The following is a 23,071-nucleotide window of genomic DNA, read 5'->3' as shown; positions in this document are numbered from 1 at the left end:
CTGAGATACTGAATTTGCGATTTTCCTTAGTTGTCAGTTATAATCATCAAAGTTAAAAGAAATAAACATTTGAAATATATCAGCCCGTGTGTAATGAATTTATATAATATACAATGTTCACTTTTTTAATGGAATTAGTGAAATAAATAAAACTTTTTGATTATATTCTAATTATACTTTTTTTTGCATGTTTTGTTTTTGTAGCATTTACACAGTTTTGACTAGCAGGCGTCACTAGAGTGTGGTGTTTCGAGCACTTTGAAACAGTGAATCATTTTGCGCAGCAATTGGTGAAGTTGAGTCGAAGCTTTGAAAAAGTTCCTTTCTCCCATCACTAGCTGGAGGTTAATTATTGACATTAACGAGCTCAATGAACTCCTCCAATTAAAAGCGTTTAAATATAAATGTCATCAGTCCAGCTGATTGAGAGTAACTAGAGCAGTAGAAGTACTGCAGGGTTTCTGAAAGAGGCACTTGATTTGATTCTAGTCTTGGATTACCATCCTTATCCACAGTTATGAATCAGTTTTGTGTTTGGAAAGGGCTCATTTTAGTCCTTTTTCTCTTTGCTGTTGATGGACAGAGATCAGGACCGTGAGTAAATGGGGTTTGAAATGAAAAATAAGATGTCTTTATGTTTTAATGTGATTTCTCAAAGTTTGTTTTAAAGTCTCTAGTATGGAGCCTACTTCTCTTATACATTTATATTGGATGTGTGCTGATCGGACTTCTGACCTTTTATTGAACGTGTTTGTTTCCACAGATCCTTCTTGGTGATGTTTTCTGCAGTGATCGAGTCTGGCTCTAATGCCAAATTGTGTGCAAGTCTTCTGAAACCCAATGAGAGTCTTGCAATGACCATCTTTCTGGTTGATGACCAGAACCAGACAACACCGCTTGCGCAGCAGAGTTCTTCAGATGCATTTCACCGTTGTTTTAGTTTCAAGGTCTGTCTCAGTGTGGCACATGCAGTGTTCTTTCTTTCCTGTATTAAAGTGTTTCTCTACAGGCTCCAAAGGTAGATGGAGAATTAGTGCAGAAAGTGAGGGTGGTTCTTCAAGGGAGGTTCTTCAAAATGACTGAAGAGAGGAAAGTCCTGTTCAGAAGTTACCTGCCTCTGACCTTCATCCAAACCGACAAACCCATCTACAACCCAGGACAAATGGGTGAGATACAAATGACCCTTGTATTAATATTAGAAGTGATCAGAACTTGTAGTTTAATGGACTTTGTACACCTTCAAGTGCATTATGAAATCCAAGTGAGCTGTTTCTCTTCTACAGTGAACTTCAGGGTTCTGACCATGGATGCTAAATTTGTTCCTCTTAATCAAATGGTAAAGCCTGAGCTGCTTCTGGTCTTCCAGGATTTTTTCTTTTTTTTTAAATAAGTTGCCTAATGTTATGTTTTGTCTTTACAGTACAGTCTAGTGGTGGTGGAGGTGAGAACTTGTTCTGGACCAAGTCTTTGGAAAGATACAACACTGGTTTACCTCTACATGTTCTTTGTGGTTTTACTGTTCTTTCTTGGGCTTGCATCTTTTCATTCCAAGCTTTTCCCCTCCAAATAGGACAATAACAAGAACCGGATCGGTCAGTGGACAAATGTTTCCTCAACTGGGTGGATATTGCAGCTTTCTCACCAGTTAAACCCTGAGGCTCAGGTTGGGATGTATGCTCTGAGGGCTTTTATTGGTGACCGTATGATTTCTCAGGATTTTGAGGTGAAAAAGTATGGTAAGTTACCACACATGATGTGCAGTGGGTAGTCTTGATGACTGACTGGGGTCCTAATTTAAAGCATTGGTTTCTGGTTTAGTTTTACCCAAGTTTGACGTCACCTTGACCACACCACAGATGTACAGTGTGGGAGATGTTGGACTGAAAGTTGAGGCTTGTGCCAAGTAAGTGTGAGCTCTTATATTCTTGACTTTTTGGGTGATCTTGTTCCTTAACCCTTTACTCACAGATACACGTATGGGCAACCTGTACCTGGTCAAGCGTTGGTGGAAGTGTGTCGTGAGCCGTTCCCGTTTTCTGTGGTACCTGGTGTGTCTCGTGTGTGTCTTAACAAAACCGCAATGGTAGGAGACCACTTTAAAGAGCAGGATTAGCGTGTGGTTTTTTTTTTTTTTTTTTTTTTAAACCTGTCCACACCCAAGTCTGACCACCTTTGTTTTGCTACCAGATGAACAACACCGGTTGTGCTTCCCTTACTATCAGTACGTCAGAGTTTTTCACCACCAAATTTGAAGAGAACCTGCAAAATTCCTTCAATGTTAATGTGAATGTCACTGAAGCGGGAACAGGTGAGCAGCTAGCTGGAATATATATATATATATATATATATATATATTATATATTTTTTTTTTTTTAAACCAGTGACTTGTTTGGTACGTCTTTATTCGTAATGTTTCCTCCCAGGTGTAATGATGTCAAAATCCACAACCGTGTTCACTACGTTTGAAGTTGGCAAGGTCTCATTTTTGGACCTCCCAGGTTTCTTTAACTATGGATCAGTGATCAATGGAAAGGCAAGTAAAGCTACATCTAAGACATCCTCATTGGTTCCCCTTCCTAACCTTTCTATCTCAACAGATCTCTGCATCTTATTTCAACGGGACTCCAATAGCAAGGAAGGCTGTCTATCTCCTGGATGGTAGCCAATGGCCCAACAAACTGTTGCTGAATCTGACTACGAACCTGAATGGAGTGGCTTCTTTCTCCCTCAACACAGCTGACTTCCCTAAAGCTGGTCTTACTCTGGTGGTACGATTTGCCTTAATCCTATTCTGAGGTGGAAGGTGATGAATTGCATCTACTTGTGCTACTATAAGGGTTTTTGTCTTCTCTCATGCAGCATGAGTTAAGATACATATTTTTAGACCCACATATTGCCTGTTCGTTCCATTTTTGACAAGTAATTTGAAATTTGCATCTCTTGAGCAATGAATGTGTGGCATTCCTCAATGACTCAATATCTGAATGATTCCGTTCAATTGCAGAGTCTTAAGTGACTTTCTTCCACATTCTGGTGGTCTTGAGGTCTCATGTAAAATGTCTCGTATATCAAAGATTTTCAGATTTTGTAGGTCTATCCCAGGCCTATTAAATTGTTTAATTACAGTTACATCTAAACTGTGCAGGGCTGTTACCCTCCGGTTTTGGAGTTTGACACCTTTAGCCTATCCCGTTTTTGCCTCCCCACTGTTAAAGTTTAACCAACTCATTTTTACTGAGTACATGAAGTGTGCTACTATATGTAGTAAGTTCACTTTAATAGTACTGGAGTAGAATTTGTAATCTCCACCTCTGATCCCACTTATCAATTAAGATTTATCTTGCATGAAGCTAAATTCATCCTTTTCTGTTCTTTCAGGCAAGTGCTACTTCACCGGTTTTTTATGGTTTTAAATCGCCCTACTTCAGTACCGAAAGGAAGAATGTGCCGCTTTTCCAAGCTGCTACTGAAAACCCAACGTTTAGTCAACTGACTATAGGGAAGCTTGAGCAGCCGCTGAAATGTGGTGCCAAGTATCCAGTGACAATCAAGTATTCTTTTGTTGGAGAGACTGGTGACTACAGTGCCGACATCGTCTATATGGTGAGTGGATGCTGGTTTTGATGACTGCACTTGTTGGTTCTCTTTTTGGCACCTCTTATGCCCCAGTCTGTCTCTTGTCAGGTCTTGTCCAAAGGAGTGATCGTCCTGCATGGATTTCAGACCGTTCAAGTGAGGGCCCTGAATGCACCAAGTGGCACAGTGTCGTTCCAGCTGTCTGTCAGTGTCGATATGGCTCCAGTAGTGCAGATTCTGGCCTTCTGTGTTCTGCCCAGTGAGAATGTGGTTGCTGCTAGTGCAGCTTTTGACACTGAAATGTGTTTCCAAAACCAGGTGTGTGGACATCTAGCACCTCGACTTTGTGGGTTGTGGCAGCATGTCCTTCAGCTTGAGCTTGTTCTTGTTCCAGGTGTCTCTGCAGTTTTCTCCCCCTACAGCTGTTCCTGGTGAGGGAAATGTTTTGACCGTGTCTGCTCAAGCAGGATCCCTGTGTGGCCTCAGTGCTGTTGATCAGAGTGTTCGGATCATGGAGCCAGGAAGACGTTTGAATGCTGAAGCGGTATCCATGTGCATTTCATTAGTCTTGTCAGACTTGACTTGACATCCTGGTTTAGTCTCAGAATTTGAGTTCTGCAGATGGATCAATTGGACGGACCAAAGCTATTGTGGCTTGTCATACGTTACTTTGCATACAACGTGTCAAATTATTGTTTGACAGTCCCAGGTGATTCACTGACTTCTGATGCAATTGCTGGTTAAACTTACCTGGATTCGCATCCATTGCTGACATGCCTATTAGGAAAAACATCTGTTTCTCAGTAATCCATTAAGTGCCAACACCCATTTTTGGAATATAGATGCGAGTACCCGGTTCAGAATTTGATTTTGATAATTCATGGATTCTTTAGAATCCCAACCTAAGGTTGAACTTTGTTTTTTTTTAAAAAACTGCATATTGCAGAAGTGGAATTTCAAAATGGAAATATGGTTTAAATTAAAGATGAAAAATGGTACGTTTGCTTTAAGTTGTGTTCCCAGTTTGAAGAGTGAGGAAAAAGAAACTGAGATTCCTGAGAGCTTATTTGACTGTTTCACCAATGTGCCATGGTTGTATTTCATTCTGCTTGGTAACTGATCTCATCCAAATGCCTAAATTTATTACTTAAAACTAAAGAGTTTAACACTTGGTAGCTTGCTGTGTGTCCACCTGGCTTTCCTCTTAAACTGCTCCGTGAGGTGTGTTTGACCTAACACTTCCCTCCCCTTCCATGTTTTTAGGTGTTCAACCTGCTCCCAGTACGAGCTCAATCCTATTATCCGTTTCCTGTTGAGGATGAACAGGAGTGCCTGAATGTTCGACCCCGTCGAGCTGTTCCTACAGACCAAGCTTACGAAGCTTTCCAGGTTGGAAGTAGTTTGCAGTCATTTTAGTCGCTGAATACTGATCCATTCTTCAAATTCATCTTTATGCTTTGCTTTGACAGAGTGTGGGGATGAAGGTTGCAACAAATCTGGCTGTCCAAGAACCTAACTGCTTGACCTACAGAGGCCTGAATTACTATCGCAACTTCCGTGGCAGTAAGTCTTTTTAGGTTCTTGATCTAGACATCCCACCCTCCCCCCACCCACACTTTTTTTTTTTTTTGTAAAGGTTTTTACTGGGTGAAGTGGCACAACCACTGCCTGAATAGTGTTCTTCCAGACTTTCAGAAATAAAATTCTGGGATGGGCATTCTCTGGCAAATCAGGGTTTACACATCACATTCTGGTAACTGTATGGCTTGTTTAGAACTTTAGCCAAGCTGGTACTAAAGTGCCAGATGTTGTACACCGGGTAACCCCTGACCCAAAATGTACATGTTGTACTGTGGCACTTAAAACTTTTTTTTTTTTTTTTTTTTTTTTTACTATTGGCTATCCTGGCACACAGTCCTGACTTGCCCACTTATTTATAGGCTTAAACAAATCAATTGGCTGTTGCAGTTCTGGTATAAAGTGTGGCTGTTCTTTTGTTTCTCTCAGTGTTTTTAAAGGCGCCTGAAAACGAGTTTGCTGGAGGTGATGACCGCTCCTCTATTGACGTGACTGTCAGGACTTACTTCCCAGAAACCTGGATCTGGCAGCTTGCTCAAGTGGGGTAAGTGAAGAATCTATAGCACTTTAGGGTCTTTGCATTTTCATGAGGACAAAGGTTTTTTTGGGGGGTTGGGTGTATGGTGTGTTGAACTCTGTTGGGCTGTGGTCCTCCCAGGAACTGCGGTTGACCTCACTGACCTAAAGCCACTTGGGCTAAACTTGTTTGCCTCTCCTGCCCCCTCATTTATATCTTCTGGTGTGCTTTTCAGAAACACTGGATCCACGAGAGTTAATATGACGGTTCCTGACACAATCACCACATGGGAGACGGAGGCATTCTGTGTGTCCTCCAAAGGCTTTGGCTTGGCTCCTCCTGTTCAGCTGACGGTCTTCCAGCCCTTTTTCCTGGAGCTCTCCCTGCCTTACTCCATTATCCGTGGAGAGTCTTTTGAGCTGAAGGCCACAGTCTTCAACTACCTGTCCAAGTGCATCATGGTCTGGATTCATATTAGTGTAACGGGTGTCTTGGGTGTTCTAATTGTTTGAGATGTGCAAGCTGATAGCGGCTCAATGGTCCGAGCTTTCACAGTAAGATGTAGCCTATTTTAATGCTGTTAGAATAAGCCATTTGAAATAGAGCCCCTTTCCATGAGTTGTGTTCCATCAAAGCAGTATCATGTGCAAGAATGACTTCAAGTCTTAATTTCGGTCACTGTTTACGAACTGCCCACAACTAAATGTGGAAAACTTCAGTTGACCGTTCTCCCTGATGGGCCTAAACCAGCCAAGTTCCTAGTGCAAAAAATTATATCCCAGAAAACGAAGCTTGTCAAAATCACACTCTCAAAGAATCTTGTCTTTACTCTGTGTGCACTAATATAATTCTTTGGCAGGTTAAAGTGACTCCAGCTGTTTCTTCGGACTTCAGTCTTCGACCTTTTAATGATCCGTATTCCTCCTGTCTCTGTGCCAATGGGAGAAAGACCTTTAAATGGATTCTCTCCGCATCGGTTCTTGGTCTGTTTTTCATGGTTTGTCTCTTCTAAATTGAGTGAGTTATTGCTCACTTCCCCTCTGTATTATAGGATCTGTAAATGTGACTGTCAGTGCTCGGGCTGATCAATCCCAGGTTCGATGTGGCACTGAAGTTGTGACCGTGCCAACAAGAGGACGCATTGACATTGTTACTGAAAGTCTACTTGTTCTGGTAAGCGTTAACCAGCTTTCTGGAGTCTGATCATGGAGCTCATGCAGTTTTACTGATTTGGTGCACTTCTGCTCCTTTTATAGCCTGAAGGAGTTGAAAGGATCTTCACCCAGAGTTGGTTATTTTGTCCAAAGGGTTTGTTTGCACTCAGTGACTTTTGAAGTGATTTTCTCCTTGTAAACTGTAGTGCCTGGTTTTTCACACCTTGTCTGCTATGTAGTGTTTTGGGTTTGAGTACACCAGTGTTAATGGACTAGCGTTCCCACTGTACATGGTTGTGGTCTATCAGTGCATGGTAAAAACGTTTGGCTTTAGCGCAAGATGTAGGCTGTATGCTTTAAGTGTTTTGCAACTTGGTATACAATCCTAGAAGTCAAATGCATAAATGCGACGTTTGAGTTTAAACTCAAAGGCTGTGATTTGTTAAAGTACTGTGAGGACCCAAACAACCGTGGATCCATAGCAGACTACAAATGAGTCCTATGTGAAAGCACGAGTCTGGCTTCTGCACTGTATACGTAACCCACACGGGCTGCAAGTGGTCTGCAGACAGTGTGTGTAAAACTGGTGTAGCCTAGCTCTGTGCTGATCTGTTCCTTCCTTATTTATGAAGCACTTTTACACTTGTCACTGAACACAGTGCTGTCCCTGTTCTGTTTTGGTCCACAGGGAGCGTCCTTTCAGAAGATGTGTCTCTGATGTTTCCAAGAAATGTGATCCAGGGATCTGCCAAATGCTCAGTTTCAGTCCTTGGTAAGGCACTTCATTAAGGGGGAAGTGGACCCGGAGATGTTCAGCAAATTAACTTTTGGTTTCTAAGGGTTTTTGATTTGTTTTTGTACCTCTTAGGGGACATAATGGGTCGTGCGCTAAATAATCTTGATGGCTTGCTACAGATGCCATCTGGCTGTGGAGAACAAAATATGATAACTCTTGCTCCCAATATCTACATCCTGCAGTACCTGGAAGGCACTGCGCAGCTCACCCCAACCATCCGACAGACTGCCACTGGTTACCTTCAGAGCGGTACAGATGACCGAATCCTACAAGTCCTACTCGGAGTTCATTTGGTGTAATGTGAATCCTGACCAAGGTTTTTTTTTTTTTTTTTTTTTTTTTTAACTTGAACAGGATACCAAGGACAGCTAAACTACAGGCACAGTGATGGTTCATACAGCACATTTGGCTACGATGCTTCCAATACATGGTATGTTTCATGCCGTTCTTTTATTGTGCATTGAATTGGGACTTTTAATGTGGCTTTTTTTTTTTTCATGGCCAGGTTGACCACCTTCGTCATGAGGTCTTTTGGCCTAGCAAGGCGTTTCATCTTCATTGATCCCAGTGTCCTCAAGAGTGCACAGGATTGGTTGATCAGCAAGCAGGGTTCAGATGGCTGTTTCATGCAAGAGGGAACCCTGTACCACATTGACATGAAGGTGCATGTTTCTTTAAATGTGGTGTAACTGATCTGAAGTCTGTCTGACAAAGCGTCATGCTGCTCCGTTTTTAGGGTGGTGTTGGTGATACTGTGACCATGACAGGCTACGTTGTTGCATCACTCCTTGAAATGGGCGTCCTTGTCACGGTAAAACATGTCTTCCAGTTGTTTATACAAGCTCCTTGACCTTCCAGTTGTGTAGTCCAGTCATTCCTGGAGACCCCTCAACATTGCATGTTTTCCCTGTCTTAAATGGCCTCCAGGAACTTTGTTTGGAACCACTGGTGTAGTGACACTTTCTGCTTTGCTTTCAGGATCCGGTCATCACCAATGCTCTGTCTTGCTTGAGGCCTGTCGTTGGGAACCTGGGAAACACTTACACGACGGCTCTGCTCGCCTACACCTTCAGTCTGGCTGGAGAGACCAGCACTCGAGCTCGGCTTTTAACTGCCTTGAAGAACATTGCCATTTCTGAAGGTGAGGTTCACTAGTCTCTTGATGTTCAGGTTCTTTGGCATCAACTTTCTGTCCTCTCTTGTCCTAAGGCAACAAGCTCCACTGGTCTCAGACGTCATCTGGTGACACTCTGGCGGTGGAGATCAGCTCGTATGTGCTGCTAGCGGTTCTCTCTGTACAGCCTCTCACGACCACTGATCTGAGCTATGCTAACCGCATTGTCAACTGGCTTGTGCCCCAGCAGAATCCTTATGGAGGCTTTTCCTCCACCCAGGTGAGACCACACACCAAATAGGAGCACAAATGATGTCTGAGGGTTTTTTTTTTATTTTTTTTTTTTTAAACCTCTGGTTTATTTTTAGGACACTGTGGTGGCTCTTCATGCTCTGTCTCTGTTTGCCACTAAAGTGTTCAGCCTGGAGGGCTCCAGCACTGTTACTTTACAGTCCTCTATGGCAGGAGAGGTGTATAACTTTGATGTGAATCGGAACAACAGGCTGCTGTATCAGGAGAAGCGGCTGAAGAATGTTCCTGGCAGATATAGTGTTCAAGCGAGGGGCTCCACATGCGTGTCTGTGCAGGTTCGTAAACTTCATCTGCTTGACTTCTACCTCCTATGCTTGTCCCAGTTCTTGTCATGTGTGGGTTTTTATGTACTACACCAGGTTGCGTGTTTCTACAACATCCCGACACCCATTAAAGTTTCCAGTACACTTGGTGTTGAAGTGAAGGTGGCAAGAGACTGCAAAGTGCGTGGAGCTGATCTCATGCTGAACATCACTGTGACGTAAGAACCACTTTGTGTCCTGTTTGACCCTTAACTCTTTACACAGCTGAGTCAAGACTTCTCTGTGCTTACGCTGTAATGGTCACATGAAAGCCAGTCTAAATGTAGTTCTCTCCCAACTCTGGCCTCAATATCCAGGCATACGATGTGTGTGTTGGGTTAAATGCCACCCCTGAGCAACATTAAGCCATCTTGATAGATGCACCCAATTACTTATTTTAACTTTGAAACCTCTTCATTTAGGTACAATGGTGCAAAACCAACTACGAACATGGTTATTGTGGATATTAAACTCCTGTCAGGTTTCACAGCAGATACATCACTGGTTCGTATGTTTTAAGAGGACTCGTATTTAAAGTCCCAAGGTGCTTGAAGCCACTTCAGATATTAAACCATTTTTCCTTCTCAGCTTGGATCTCCACCAGATTCATTTGCTCCACTAGTGCAGCGGGTTGATGCTGGAGATGACCATGTGCTGGTGTATCTGAAAGGGGTGAGGTGTGCACAGGGTAGCTTCTCTATCTACTCCTTCATATCTGCTTATGTGCTTCTCCATCCCTTCTGTCTTGCAGGTTCCTAAGGGTGTCCCCATGACCTACAGGCTACAACTGAAACCGGGTCCTGCAGTGCAGGATCTCAAGCCGGCGGTCGTTGAGGTTTATGACTACTATCAGCCAAGTATGCATTCAGTGACTTGTGCTTTTAGGCTTAATTCCCGGTTGCACACGTGTCAAGCTGACTTCTTGTTCCTTTCACTTACAGGTGATGGGTTTGAGACCACATATATGCCTCCCTGTCCATGATTTCTGCTTCATTTCTGGCTACAGGATGCATGAACAAAATAAAACTCCTTTAAAATAACTTGCCTCTTTGTTGAACAGATGCCATGTCTAAAGCTGGACATCTTAAACTCAGTTAATGGGTTCCTTTTTAACCCTGTGATATGAGTTTCTTGCATGGTGGCTTTTTTTTTTTTTTTTTCTTGCAATGGCTTTTACTTTGGACTCTCTTGCTGGTCAACATATGAAATCAAAATACTATGGCAGTTTTATTTCTATAGCACTATTTACAACCAGTGTTGACCAATGTGCTCTACAAATACTGCAAAGATTAAGTTCTTCAACCAGATTTAAAGGCCTTACTTATCAGCTAGGTTTCTAATTTAGGATTTAAAACTGGCCACAGATGAAGCCATTCTAATAAAAATTGGCAGATGATTCCAGAGTCTTCGTGCAATTTGAAACCAGTGTGATCCACTCAGTGTTGTCTTGGGGATAAACCAGAGTCTTTGGAGGACTGAAGAAGTCTAGTTGCATCGTGCATAATAAATCCAATGTATATGAGGGAGCCATACCATTTAGTGACTTAATAGACCAGTAGTAAAATGAAGTCCACTCTAATGCACATGAATCCCTGTCAAAAGTCTAGTTGCCACATTTTGAACTAGTACTAGATTAAGATGTTTGACTAATCCCAGCATACAGTGAGTTGCAGTTATCTACTCTAGAGGCAATAAAGGCACAAGTTTTGTAAAAGTAAAGTTTTCACTTTAGGACCTGCAATTTTAAAAACATCAGGCATTCATGAAGTACCACACTTAAATGTTTTACATCTTAACACATGACAACCCACCAAGAGAGTGGGTTTTTTCATCAATTACATTCTTGAAGTTTAGTGACAATGCCTTTACATCTGTCAAACAGGCCAAGAGGGCATCCAGTCAAGTTTATTTCTAGAGCACATTTACTTCTGGTTTTTAGCTGACCAAAGTGCTTTACAGTAATCACGACAAAATACATACTAACCAACAACGTCACTATCAACAATCAATTAAAGTGCATTAAAAGATAAGTTCAAGTATATCACACATTAAAAGCTACTCCAAACAAATATGTTGTTAGCGCTGTTTTAAACTCCGATAAAGTGGAAGCCATTTTAAGATGAATAGGAAGAATATTCCATAAGGTAGGGCCCACCACTTCAAAAACTCTATTTCCCCCTTTTTTTCAAGCGGGTTCTAGGAATATTAAGGAGGGATTTGTTTCCTGATCTCAGTTCTCGCTTTGAAGTATATGGGTGGAGTAAATATGATAAATATGATGGTGCAAGATTATTTAAGGATTTGTAGACTAATAGTAAAAATTTTTAGTCGATTCTATATTGGACAGGTAACCAGTGAAGGGATCTCAAAAGAGTTGTCACATGATCAAATTTTTTGCATCCTTCCAAAGACGTGCTCCTGCATTCTGAACAATTTGTAATCTAGAGATTTGATTCTTGGAAATCCCATAAAAAAGAGAGTTGCAATAATCTAGCCTGGATGTTGTAAAGGCATGAATAGCAACTTCGAGAGAATCATTAGATAGGAAAGATTTAATTTTGGAAAAAGAGCGCAGATGAAAAAAACTAGAGCCCAGTACCGAGGCAAGGGCAAAAAACAATAGCTTCCGATTTAAGTCAGATCAGTCCATCCGAATTCCATTTTATGGGCAGATAAACTTGTGTATAGTCAGCATTACAATGGAATAACAGCCCATAATATCTGCATGCTCAGTAGAGTGATATTTTCGGAAACCAGACTGAAATACCTCAAAGATCATATTGTCAGCTAGAGAAGTTTGCTATTTTTCAAGAACTTTTTTCTCCAGAATTTTTGTAATGAATGACAAATTTGAAATGGGCCTACAATTTGCAAAAACGGTGGGATGCATGCCCTGTGTTTCAAGCAGTGGACAAACTTCTATTTTGTAGTAGGGATAATGAGCAGAGACCAGCAAGCAGAAGAAATAATTTCGACAATCAACATTAAACAAAGTCTTATGATCAGAGAAACCATTTTTACACACCTCTAGGTCACACAGAGAGAAACCATATGTTAACACTAAATCAAGTGTATGGCCATGCTGATGAATGAGTACAGTGACCTGAAGAGTTAAATCAAAAGCATCTAAAAGGTTAATAAATGCCATTGCTAAAAAATCAACTGCACAACAAACATGAACATTAAAATCTCAATAATCAATAAATCTGTGCAACCAAAAGAGGCTTGTACACTTCCAGTGCAAACAACTACAGTTCAAAACTATTATATTAATTTGAAGCAATGGGACAGCAGGAAAACATGTCTTTTTATATGGAGGTCAAACCTCCACCTCATCCCATAGTAAATGGTGAACTAAAAAAACAAAAATCCTAAACCAAGGTGGGTGTTCAGAAGAATCCATAGACAGTTTTGCATCAGATAGCAAATGAAGATGGCCCGTACAGACACCTCCACCTCCACGCAAAAGCCTTCTATCCTGTAGGGAGCATGGCTAACGGTGTAGACAGTCAGGTTTCAACATCAGTAAGGGAGGTGGAGCATAATGAATGGTGTTGTTTTTGGCAGCCTGTTTTAATTTCAGTTTTAATTTCAGGCAGAAATCAGGAATAACGTCAGGTGTGTCATGGATAACCAGAATCAAAACCAGAAACAAGTGGATATCGGGGCATGCAGCAGAAAAATCAGAGTGGAATACACAGTCCAATTCCACACGGGAACAACAAACACAGGGGAAAACCGCTCAGAAATGTCAGACAGGCTAAACAAGACTTCAGAGTGAGTAAGAGTGATTATATGTGTGTATAAATGAGGTGCAGGTGTGGCAAGGAAATTGGCTGATGAATGAGGTGCAGGTGTGGCAAAGTGATTGTGATGCAGTGACTCATAGGCTGTGTCCCAAAGTGAAGTGCGTGGACTCCGAAGTGCGCATTTGAAGTGCGAATGCGTCACAGCAGCGTGACGAAGGGTGTCCCAAAGTGAAGTGCGTGGACTCCGAAGTGCGGAGGTGGAGTGTGATTGCGTCACAGCGTCACGACGTAAGCTGTCCCAAAGTCAGAATGGGCACTTGGAAGGGCGCATTTGAAGTGCGAATTCATCACCGTGGCGCGACAAAGGCTGACGAATTTCGAAGGCGACTTCAAATGCGCCCTTCAGTTCCCATGAAAACTAAGTGTACATGTGATGGACACTTCGCACCCTGCCATATCCCAGAATCACTTGCGTGCATACGATGACGGTGTTTATATTCAAATAACAAGGCAGTGTTTTTTTTTTTTTTACATAAAGCCCACAAACAATAAGACAGTCAAGTCAAAATTATATATAGTATAAGGCAATTGTCTTTCCCTTTGTTGTGTTTTTGAAGTGCTGTCATGCAAAAGATGTCTACAAATGTTAGCACTTCAGTATTTTGTATGCATGTCCTGCTTTGTCATATTTTCTAATGTTAAGATCTCTTTGTTTTTTTTTTTTTTTTTTTTTTTTGTGTTTCCATTTTCTCATTTTAGTACTATTCTGGAGAAAGTGAGCCTGCTGGGGAAAGACTTAATACAAAGTTAATAGACAATTTATTGCTGAAATTCATTGTGCTGTCGTTGTTAACAAGCATGGTTTATTTGGTAAGTGTCCTGGGACAGGTGAGGGAGCGAGTGGAGCTGCTCAGGGAGGACATCAAACTAGAGAGAGAGAGAGAGATAGAGAGAGAATGTGTGAGAGAGTGAGAGAGAGAGAGATAATGAATGAATGAGAGAGAATGAGAGAGAGAGAGAGCGCTCTCTTGAGAGAATGCTTAAATATATTCTTCATTAGTCAAGAGAAAACAGTTGGGAAAAATGGGTGCATTACAGTTTTTCAGTATCTTTTTTAAATATCATATTGTCAATGAAACAACCTAATTTCTGTAGTTTATTTTTGTGGTGTAAATTGTATACATTATTATTTTTTTATGTGTAATTTTTTTGTAAATAAGTACATTTTGTATATATATATATATATATATATATATATATATATATATATATATATATTTTGCATATTCACGTGTAAATAAACATTTTATATACATTATTTTTATATACAAAAAATATATATTTTTTTCTCAAAACATTATTTTATTTTTTCACCCTGTAAATTTTTTTTACACATTAAAACAAATTGCTCTATAATTGAAAGTACTTTTTACAACCAATTACAGCATAGTTTAGGTTTAAAATCAGAAAAACAACATCAGTTTAAGCCCAGAACTGCTTCCATGTGTTCTGAGGTCTTCAGGAGGTGAATCTCTTGGTGAAGCAGACACTTGGAGGACAATGCAGTGACAGTGGAATGAGGCACATGTCAAACACTCTGGAGACCATCTTTATGATGTACCACTGGCGGACAGAAGAGAAACACCAGGGTCTGGACTGTGGCAACCATCACTGTTGGCATTCTGTTCTCAGAAGATCCAGCAGCACTCTCAGGGCCAAGACCATTAAACACCTGTCCAGCACTGCCACATTCAGCTTCATCCTGCAGTACAGGGGTACAGTCTGATTTAGGGAAAGAAGGAAAAGATAAATTGTTTAGCTCCATGACAATGTAATTAGTAGAAGAAATATTGAGCTACTTAAGTAAACTACTTTTAATAACTACCAATACCATATTGGCTAAAATCTACTAGTCATGTTTAAAACCTTAGCTGAAGGGACAGTTAACCCAAAAAGGAAAATTACAAATCTGGAAAAACGGGGTGAGCAAAGGATCACAGATCCTGTCATTTTTTGCTGAACTAACCTTTAAGTAGAAGTATTATCTTGTATACTACTTACTACATAGTAAAAGTAAAGGTATGTACAGTATTGTTCTGAAAAACAATTTGTTTAATTTCCAAAAAAGTTTCAATGTATTCAATTTAAAGTTGCCTACTAATGCACTGTTGGGTAGTTTAATCTACAACAATGCATTATGTTGTAAAATACCATATTTTTGTAGTGCTGCTGTCTATGAGAAAAATAAAACACAGTACTTTATATTTGTTTATTTGAGTAAACTTAACTTAAAGTACTTCCTTACAGTCCACCTCTGATTAAAGTAACAACATTTATTGTCTGAATATTAAAATCAAACAGAGCACTGTTCATACTATGCGCTTTTTTCAGTTTTATTTTCATGCTTAACTGCTTAATAAAAACAAGTTGCAAACATGTCTACATATGATCACCATGGTCAAGACAATAAATTACATAAATTCGCACCTTTGTAAGATCAGTAAGCATTTTAACTGATGTGTGTTCGTGTATTTTGTAGTTTTTCATATGTATCATTAACGTTAAATTATTCAAGTACGTTACAAACCAGTACCTGCATTTAAAGCTTTAATCCGACAGCAAATCAGTGTAACTTGGCCTCGGTCTTGGTTATGCCGGAGGCTTCTCCACTTTGACGTAAAACATAAAAACAAAAACCGCTCTGGCTCCACCTCTCCTGGCAGGATTGTCCTCTCGTCAGTGCTCCGCTCGCACCATTGCTATGCGACAGAGCGCTAATAGGAAACACCTGGTGGAGGAATTAGGAAATCCTGCGAAGGCGGAGCATCCACGCACTTCGGAGGGCCCTTCGTGCACTTCGGAGACCAGTCTTCGAAGTCCGTGGCCTTCGAAGTGCATACACTCAACTTTGGGACACAGCTATAGTCATCTAGTCATGCTCGTCTTTATTTTAGTCCATGAAAACAGATGACATTTAGTCTGTATTGTAGTCTCTTTTTAGTAATGTACTTCTATTTAAACCAGTCAATATAGTATAAGCCCTAACCCTAACCCTACCCTAACCCTATACCTAATATTGACAAAACCAAATTTTTCTTTTAGCCAAACCCTTTTCAAACAAAATTATATTATTGTTACCTTATAGACTCAAGAATGCATCCTTTCTAGACACGGAATACTCACTGATTTGAATTTACAACAATTATTTTTACCAACCAAACATGTTAGAAGTACACACATCGGTCTGATAACCGCTGATAAAAGAGATTTAAAAGATAATATCGATCATAGGTTAAGACTGATGAAGCACAATGCATTAGACATAGCATAAAACGGGTTAAAACAGACAAACTCAGTGCTGCACTGAGCGACAGACGGCAAGCCACCCACAATGGCGCCATCTTGGATCAGTATATCCAGTATATTCTACTATATTGTTGCTATTCACCTTATTACGCCCCACCCACTTTTAATACTTCGCATTTCCGCATTTTGTCATCCGACTCCCGCTAAACTGATACGGCACATCAGGTAACTAGTTCAGTAGTTGTACGATTGTTTATAGCTAGCTATAACTGTGACGAAATGACAAAGAACTTTAATACCGTAAATGTTATAAATTGAAAGTACGATGAAAACTTTTTACGACGATCAAATGGTCTCAAATTGTCCCATCCATCGTCGCTGTTAACAGAGGTAACGTTAGATGATTTGAAGAAGTGGCCAGAGGTAACCTAACATTATATATTTAACTACTTCATCCTGTCAGAAGGAGTTGACGGAACAGCAAGGAAAAATTATAAAAGTACAGAGGCCTACCAGTATTTACATAGTGAGAAAGTGGGTCGTGTACTGTTACACAGCGAGGGTAATTGGGGTGGGATGTAGAGGGTGTGAGTGAAGACTGTAAATATATTAAATAACTTGTTTTAAATCAGTTGTTTTAAACAAGAGACAGACTGTGTTTTGGGTTTGAAAAATTTCAACATTTAATTTCCATATGTAATAAACCAAGATGGAATTAACTTGCAAACTTGACATGACTTATTCCTTCAATTCGGAGATTATAGATTAAAAAAATCAAATTAAGATAAATAAATAAAAACTTTTCACAGCAGGTAATGTCAGGTGACACTGTAAAGGTTCGTAAAAATAACAATTACAGCAGGTAACTTCTGGTGACTTTCAGCAAGATTGGGGGCATGTGGATCTGATCACCCTCACAGTTGTCCACTGCATCACTGGCGGTCATCAATACATCTGTGGAAATAATTAAACATTTTTACATTAGTACTTAAAATATATTACGAGAATTAATATATGATTGGACCCGAACTTAGAACAGTGTGTGTGCGAGAGAGAGAGATGCATTAGAAACAAAACAGTATACAAGTTAGTGTTTGAGGTCTTTACACACACACAAGCGACGTTCACTTGCAGAACGCAAGCTTCTAAATGGTGTCTAAAGTCTGAAGTAATGAATTTAGGTAAATGGATGCAGAGCTAGTGGTAGTTTTGTAGGCAAACATCAATTCCTTGAATTTTATGCGAGCAGTTATTAGTAGCCAGTGCAAATTGATATGTATTCATAGAACGGACTTCATAAATCTAATCTCTTAGGCGAGCAAACACATAGCTAGTTAAGTTAAGGTTAGCTTACCCAAATCTGACAACCTTTTCAGGCCCCGGCGTGACTTCTTTACATCGTAGTCGAGCCATTTCTCGGGGTAAAAGTGTTCGTCAGTCGCCTTCCTGTCCATGAGATGTTATGAACACACATAAGAGCGCTAGGGTGGGCACTTCAAATTTAGCGCCTTTATCCATTGTCTCAGGTGCTTCTCTTCTTTAGGTGGTGGGTGTAAATTGCTTCACAATGTGTTCGTTACATTGTTGGTGCGATTGTTTTTTTTATACAATTGTTATTCAGCCCCTAACTGAGCATATAATACTTTTACATTTATTTGTGTTCTGTTATATAGCCACTAGCTTAGGTAACGTTACACCACTTCTCCTTTGCTGAGATAATCATCCACCTCACAGGTGATACATATAGATATTGAGTAGACAGCATGATTATTGCACAGGAGCGTGCCACTGGTATGCTGACTGCAAGAATGTCCATCAGAGCTGTTGCCTGTGAATTTAATGTTCATTTCTCTACCATAAGCCGTCTCCAACGGCATTTTAGATAATTTGTACATATAACCGGCCTCACAAACGCAGACCATGTGTTACCACACCAGCCCAGGGCCTCCACATCCAGCATCTTCACCTCCAAGATCGTCTGAGACCAGCCATCCAGACAGTTTCTGCAACAATTGGTTTGCAGAACCAAATAACTTCTGCACAAACTGACAGAAACCATCTCAGGGAAGCTCAGCTGCTGCTCGTCGTCCTCATCGGGGTCTCGACCTGACTGCAGTGCGTCGTCGTAACCGACTTGAGGGGGCAAATGCTTTTTTTGGAGAGGTGTTCTCTTCACGGATGAATCCCGGTTTTCACTGGACATGGCAGATGGCAGACAGTGTGGGTGAGCGGTTTGCTGATGTCAACGAGTGGCCCATGGTGGTGGTGGGGTTATTGTATGGGCAGCAGAAGCTTAATCTATGTGCCAGAAACATACTTTTTGTTTGTTGTTTCATGCTGAACTGGTGTTGATGAATGTCAATTCAATTAATATTCTCACTTTTTTTAAGTTGCATTGTCTGGAGATTTTTGTTTCTGTTTGATTCATTATTAAGGGGCAAATTATAATCTATATAAAATAAAAACACATACACACACACACATACACATGTGTGTATATATATATATATATATATATGTGTGTGTATATATATATGTGTGTATGTAGGTATGTGTATATATATATGTATATGTGTGTGTGTATATATATATATATATATATATATATATATATATATATATATATATATATATATATATATATATATATATATATATATATATGAGTGTGCGTGTGTGTGTGTGTATATATATATTTGTAGATTTATTTACAATATATTATGTGAACATTAAGTTTATTTACTTATATGCAATGTACAGTTAAAAGAAGCATTAATTGAATATTTGAATGTTTTAAAATTTATTTACATTTCTAAAAATATGTAGATATACATGCAATATCGGAAATTAATATATTTTACATAGTATATTTACATTCCGTATTGGTTGAGCTCGCCTCCCAGCGGCGAACCATTGATTGTCTCTGATCTCAGATCAGTTGTATCAATTTGTAGACATTTTTAACGAGACATTTGTATAATTAAAGGATGAGCTGTAGTCTCTTACTGGGGGGTATATATTCCAGAAAGCTTGGTGAACTTACCATTTGATAAACTAAAACCTCTGGGTTGATTTACCCCAAACAGGCATACCATGAGTATGTCGGTTCCAAAACACCTGAGAAGAGTTAGTTTAATCAACCTCTGACTGGTTACCCAGAGTTAATGCGCGTGCACGGTGCATGTATAAAGACATTTTCAATGGATCGCCGATTTCACGAATCACCATGGAAACTCAAAGCGAAAAAAAGAGAGCGTCGTATTTCACAGAGGCTGAGTTGGAAGTTTTAATGCATGCTTATGAGGAGTTTAAGCCAAGAATATTAAAAAGAAGCAATACAGCTGCATCGGCTAAAGCAAGAGAGCTGGCTTGGCAAAAAATAATGGACAGAGTAAATGCGTGAGTGTATTAAATTACAAATTTGGTATTGGCTCCCGTTTTATTGAAATGCAAAATAATTAAGTATGACTTATACATCCTTTTAAATATGTTAAATCACGATGAAAGCATTTACTTTTCCTGCCATTTATTTCTTTAGCTTGAAATAATAATGTATATTTCTTATTTAATAATGTGTAATCCTTCTGGAGCCACAATAACTTTAAGCCAAGTCAAAATGAAACACAAAAACATTCTGCAAAAAGGTAATATTTGATTACACAATTACTGAACTATTATTATAACAGGATTTAGTATATTCATTCTGTCATGCAGCTAACAGAAAGAAGACTGAAGCCCGTCTAACTGGCGGGGGGCCACCACCACCTCCCCTCACCCCATCTGAGGAGCTGGCTCTGTCCCTTAATAAAGGGCGACCAGTGGTTGCTGGCATTCCAGGGGGCACTTCATCACACATACTATGCACCACAAGTGATGGTGAAAAAAGGGTGAAATGTAAGTTTACCTCTATGATTTGTTTTCATTTTTTGTCCTGATAAATTACTATCTACTGTCACTTAAAGGCTTTTTGAACAAGATTAATTTTTTATGTAGGCTTATTTTATTTAACTGCATATGATGTATTATTTTCTTTGATAATATTGAGAATTTAACGGGTTGTGTGTTCTTATAGATACTGATGGACGGATTGTATTATTGGACTCTCCAGAAAGAACACAGTCTGTCACAGTTGTAAATGATTTGTTGTCAGGTACTTTTAGGGATTTTTTTTTTTTTTTTTTTTTTTTAAATAATGTATACTTGAATATTTCTCTTGTATGATGAAGATGATGATCTGCTGTGACCGAAGTGGACAATGCTGGTAGATCCACTGAGGTATGATGCATGCCATTATGATGTATGGCCCCTTTTTGCATTAGAGTAACAAACTGTCATTGTCCTTTCATAGTACATACCTAGGGATTTGCCCACAGATGAGGGTCCTTCAGCCTCAGCACACAATCTAAGCAGGGTAAGAATTTGTGTCCATGTGTCCATATTTGAATTTTATTGTCTGACCAAACAATCTCATTTATTACATTTTTCCACCTTAGTTGCCAGCAAAGGAGCTGTATAAGGTCCATCTTCAAAAACAAATAAGAAAAAGTGACATGGAGATGGACCTTATACAGCTTCAAATGGAAGAGAAAAGGCTCCTCATTAAAAAAGCAGCACTTGAAATAGAATTACTTGAGAATCGCTTTAAGGTGAGAACTTGTCTGAATATTAATCTGTTGCATGTTAAAAGTGGTCTGTCTGTCTGTATGTATGTATGCATGTATGTATGTGTAAAGCAATATATAAAAAAAACATTTTAATGAATTTTACTTTTATTGTTTTTCAGGAAATGAAGAAATAAACTGCCTGGCAGACCAGTGCAAAAAAAAAAAACTAATAAAAGTAATTTTGACAAATCCTGTCTCTCAAAAGTCTTCCGTCTCTGTTGGCATCTAAAATCTGTCGGTGTTCCTCTGGGCCATCTTCCTCAATACAAGGAGGGTGGCTCTCTCCTCTTACAGTGGCAATATTGTGAAGCACAACACAAGACACAATAATGTTGCATGCCCTCTCTGGACTAACCTGGAGCCCACGCAGACACTGAAACCGAGATTTGAGGATCCCTATAGTCATCTCCACCTTGGCCTGTGTTCGGCTGTGAGCCAGGTTAAACCGTGTCTGTGGTCCAGGCTCAGGTTCAGGGTAGGGTGTCATTAAATAGGGCAGACAAGGGTATCCTCTGTCCCCCAGCAAGTAACCATTGTACTGTCCTGTAATGATTGAAGTGTACAACACAAATATAGTAAAAACAAAAATTGTATAAAGCAAATCATACCCTGCTGAAATGTCTGGCATAATGATGACTCGCGGAAAATTCTGGCATCATGCACAGATCCTGGCCATTTTGCCTTGACATTGGTGATGATTTGGGTTGTCTCACATATTACCTATAGTTAGTGGAAAAAGTAATGACTTTGATGATTTTAAGAAGGGGAAAAAACTAAGTTGTTACCTGCACATTGATACTATGAATAGATTTCCTATTAACATAGTCTCCCTCATTTATTGATAGAGCTTTAATAGGAATGTGAGTGCCATCAATGCACCCAATTACATTTGGAAACCCTGAAACAGAAAGTTATGGAAGTATGAAGTGTGTGCATAATGAATACATGTATAGATATTAATAATATGACTAAATATTAAATATTCGTCATATATTTTACTACAAAGGACAAACCTGCCTCTCTGTGGAATTCGTCTTTAATAACAAGCAGAGGTTTATGGCCAGGGAACTGTACAAACGTGGGTAACAACTGTTTAAGTGCCAGACACACTGTACGAACGGCTCTACACACAGTTGCCTTTCCCACATGCTCTGAATCGCCCACACTGTACAAAAAATGGCCAGACGCAAAAAACCTAAGTGCTATGCACAGAATGTTTTCTGTGCTAAGCGCAGAGCCGCGGTTTGTCACATTTGCGATATGCGGTTTTAAAAGACGTGTTAAATCAATCAATCAATCAATCACCTTTATTTATATAGTGCTTTAAACAAAATACATTGCGCCAAAGCACTGAACAACATTCATTTGGAAAACAGTGTCTCAATAATGCAAAATGATAGTTAAAGGCAGTTCATCATTGAATTCATTGATGTCATCTCTGTTCAGTTGAAATAGTGTCTGTTTTAATTTGCAATCAAGTCAACGATATCGCTGTAGATGAAGTGACCCCAACTAAGCAAGCCAGAGGCGACAGCGGCAAGGAACCGAAACTCCATCTGTGACAGAATGGAGAAAAAAACCTTGGGAGAAACCAGGCTCAGTTGGGGGGCCAGTTCTCCTCTGACCAGACGAAACCAGTAGTTCAATTCCAGGCTGCAGCAAAGTCAGATTGTGCAGAAGAATCATCTGTTTCCTGTGGTCTTGTCCTGGTGCTCCTCTGAGACAAGGTCTTTACAGGGGATCTGTATCTGGGCTCTAGTTGTCCTGGTCTCCGCTGTCTTTCAGGGCTGTAGAGGTCCTTTCTAGGTGCTGATCCACCATCTGGTCTGGATACGTACTGGATCCGGGTGACTGCAGTGACCCTCTGATCTGGACACAGACTGGATCTGGTGGCCACGGTGACCTCGGAACAAGAGAGAAACAGACAAATATTAGCGTAGATGCCATTCTTCTAATGATGTAGAAAGTACGGTGTTATGTGAAGTGTTCCGGTTCCAGTTTAC

The 23,071-nt window shown here is 39.9% G+C and overlaps 1 protein-coding gene and 1 long non-coding RNA gene across 2 annotated transcripts; both read left to right on the top strand.

Moving 5' to 3' along the window:
• Nucleotides 1–413: 413 nt before the first annotated feature.
• Nucleotides 414–10,389, top strand: LOC113084447 (alpha-2-macroglobulin-like). Its single transcript, XM_026254837.1, has 34 exons — nt 414–594; nt 764–947; nt 1,010–1,166; nt 1,284–1,336; nt 1,421–1,441; nt 1,571–1,736; nt 1,819–1,903; nt 1,969–2,083; nt 2,188–2,308; nt 2,424–2,533; nt 2,598–2,768; nt 3,379–3,603; nt 3,685–3,894; nt 3,971–4,120; nt 4,840–4,965; nt 5,046–5,139; nt 5,584–5,698; nt 5,907–6,132; nt 6,531–6,654; nt 6,723–6,844; nt 6,928–6,979; nt 7,514–7,597; nt 7,694–7,870; nt 7,976–8,051; nt 8,127–8,283; nt 8,358–8,432; nt 8,600–8,762; nt 8,831–9,015; nt 9,104–9,322; nt 9,407–9,528; nt 9,772–9,853; nt 9,938–10,021; nt 10,101–10,206; nt 10,291–10,389. Exons 1-34 carry the CDS (start codon nt 518–520, stop codon nt 10,329–10,331), a joined length of 4,275 nt encoding a protein of 1,424 aa, XP_026110622.1. The 5' UTR covers nt 414–517; the 3' UTR covers nt 10,332–10,389.
• A 10,249-nt stretch (nt 10,390–20,638) lies between these two features.
• On the top strand, nt 20,639–21,037 carry LOC113084448 (uncharacterized). Its single transcript, XR_003283743.1, has 3 exons — nt 20,639–20,679; nt 20,753–20,815; nt 20,898–21,037. It is a non-coding gene; the product is annotated as an uncharacterized LOC113084448 (long non-coding RNA).
• Nucleotides 21,038–23,071: the final 2,034 nt, after the last annotated feature.

This window comes from Carassius auratus, unplaced genomic scaffold (genome assembly GCF_003368295.1).
Source record: "Carassius auratus strain Wakin unplaced genomic scaffold, ASM336829v1 scaf_tig00040041, whole genome shotgun sequence".
NCBI lineage: Eukaryota > Metazoa > Chordata > Actinopteri > Cypriniformes > Cyprinidae > Carassius > Carassius auratus.
Note: the sequence above shows the minus strand (reverse complement) of the source record. Positions and strands in the feature narration are given on the sequence as shown.

Excerpts from the sequence above, each read along its gene's own strand:
- LOC113084447 (XM_026254837.1), top strand. The coding sequence starts at position 518 with ATGAATCAGTTTTGTGTTTGGAAAGGGCTCATTTTAGTCCTTTTTCTC. Across the intron at positions 6,980-7,513 it reads TTGGTTATTTTGTCCAAAGG|GGAGCGTCCTTTCAGAAGAT; the intron begins GTTTGTTTGCAC and ends TTTGGTCCACAG. Across the intron at positions 8,763-8,830 it reads GAACATTGCCATTTCTGAAG|GCAACAAGCTCCACTGGTCT; the intron begins GTGAGGTTCACT and ends TCTTGTCCTAAG.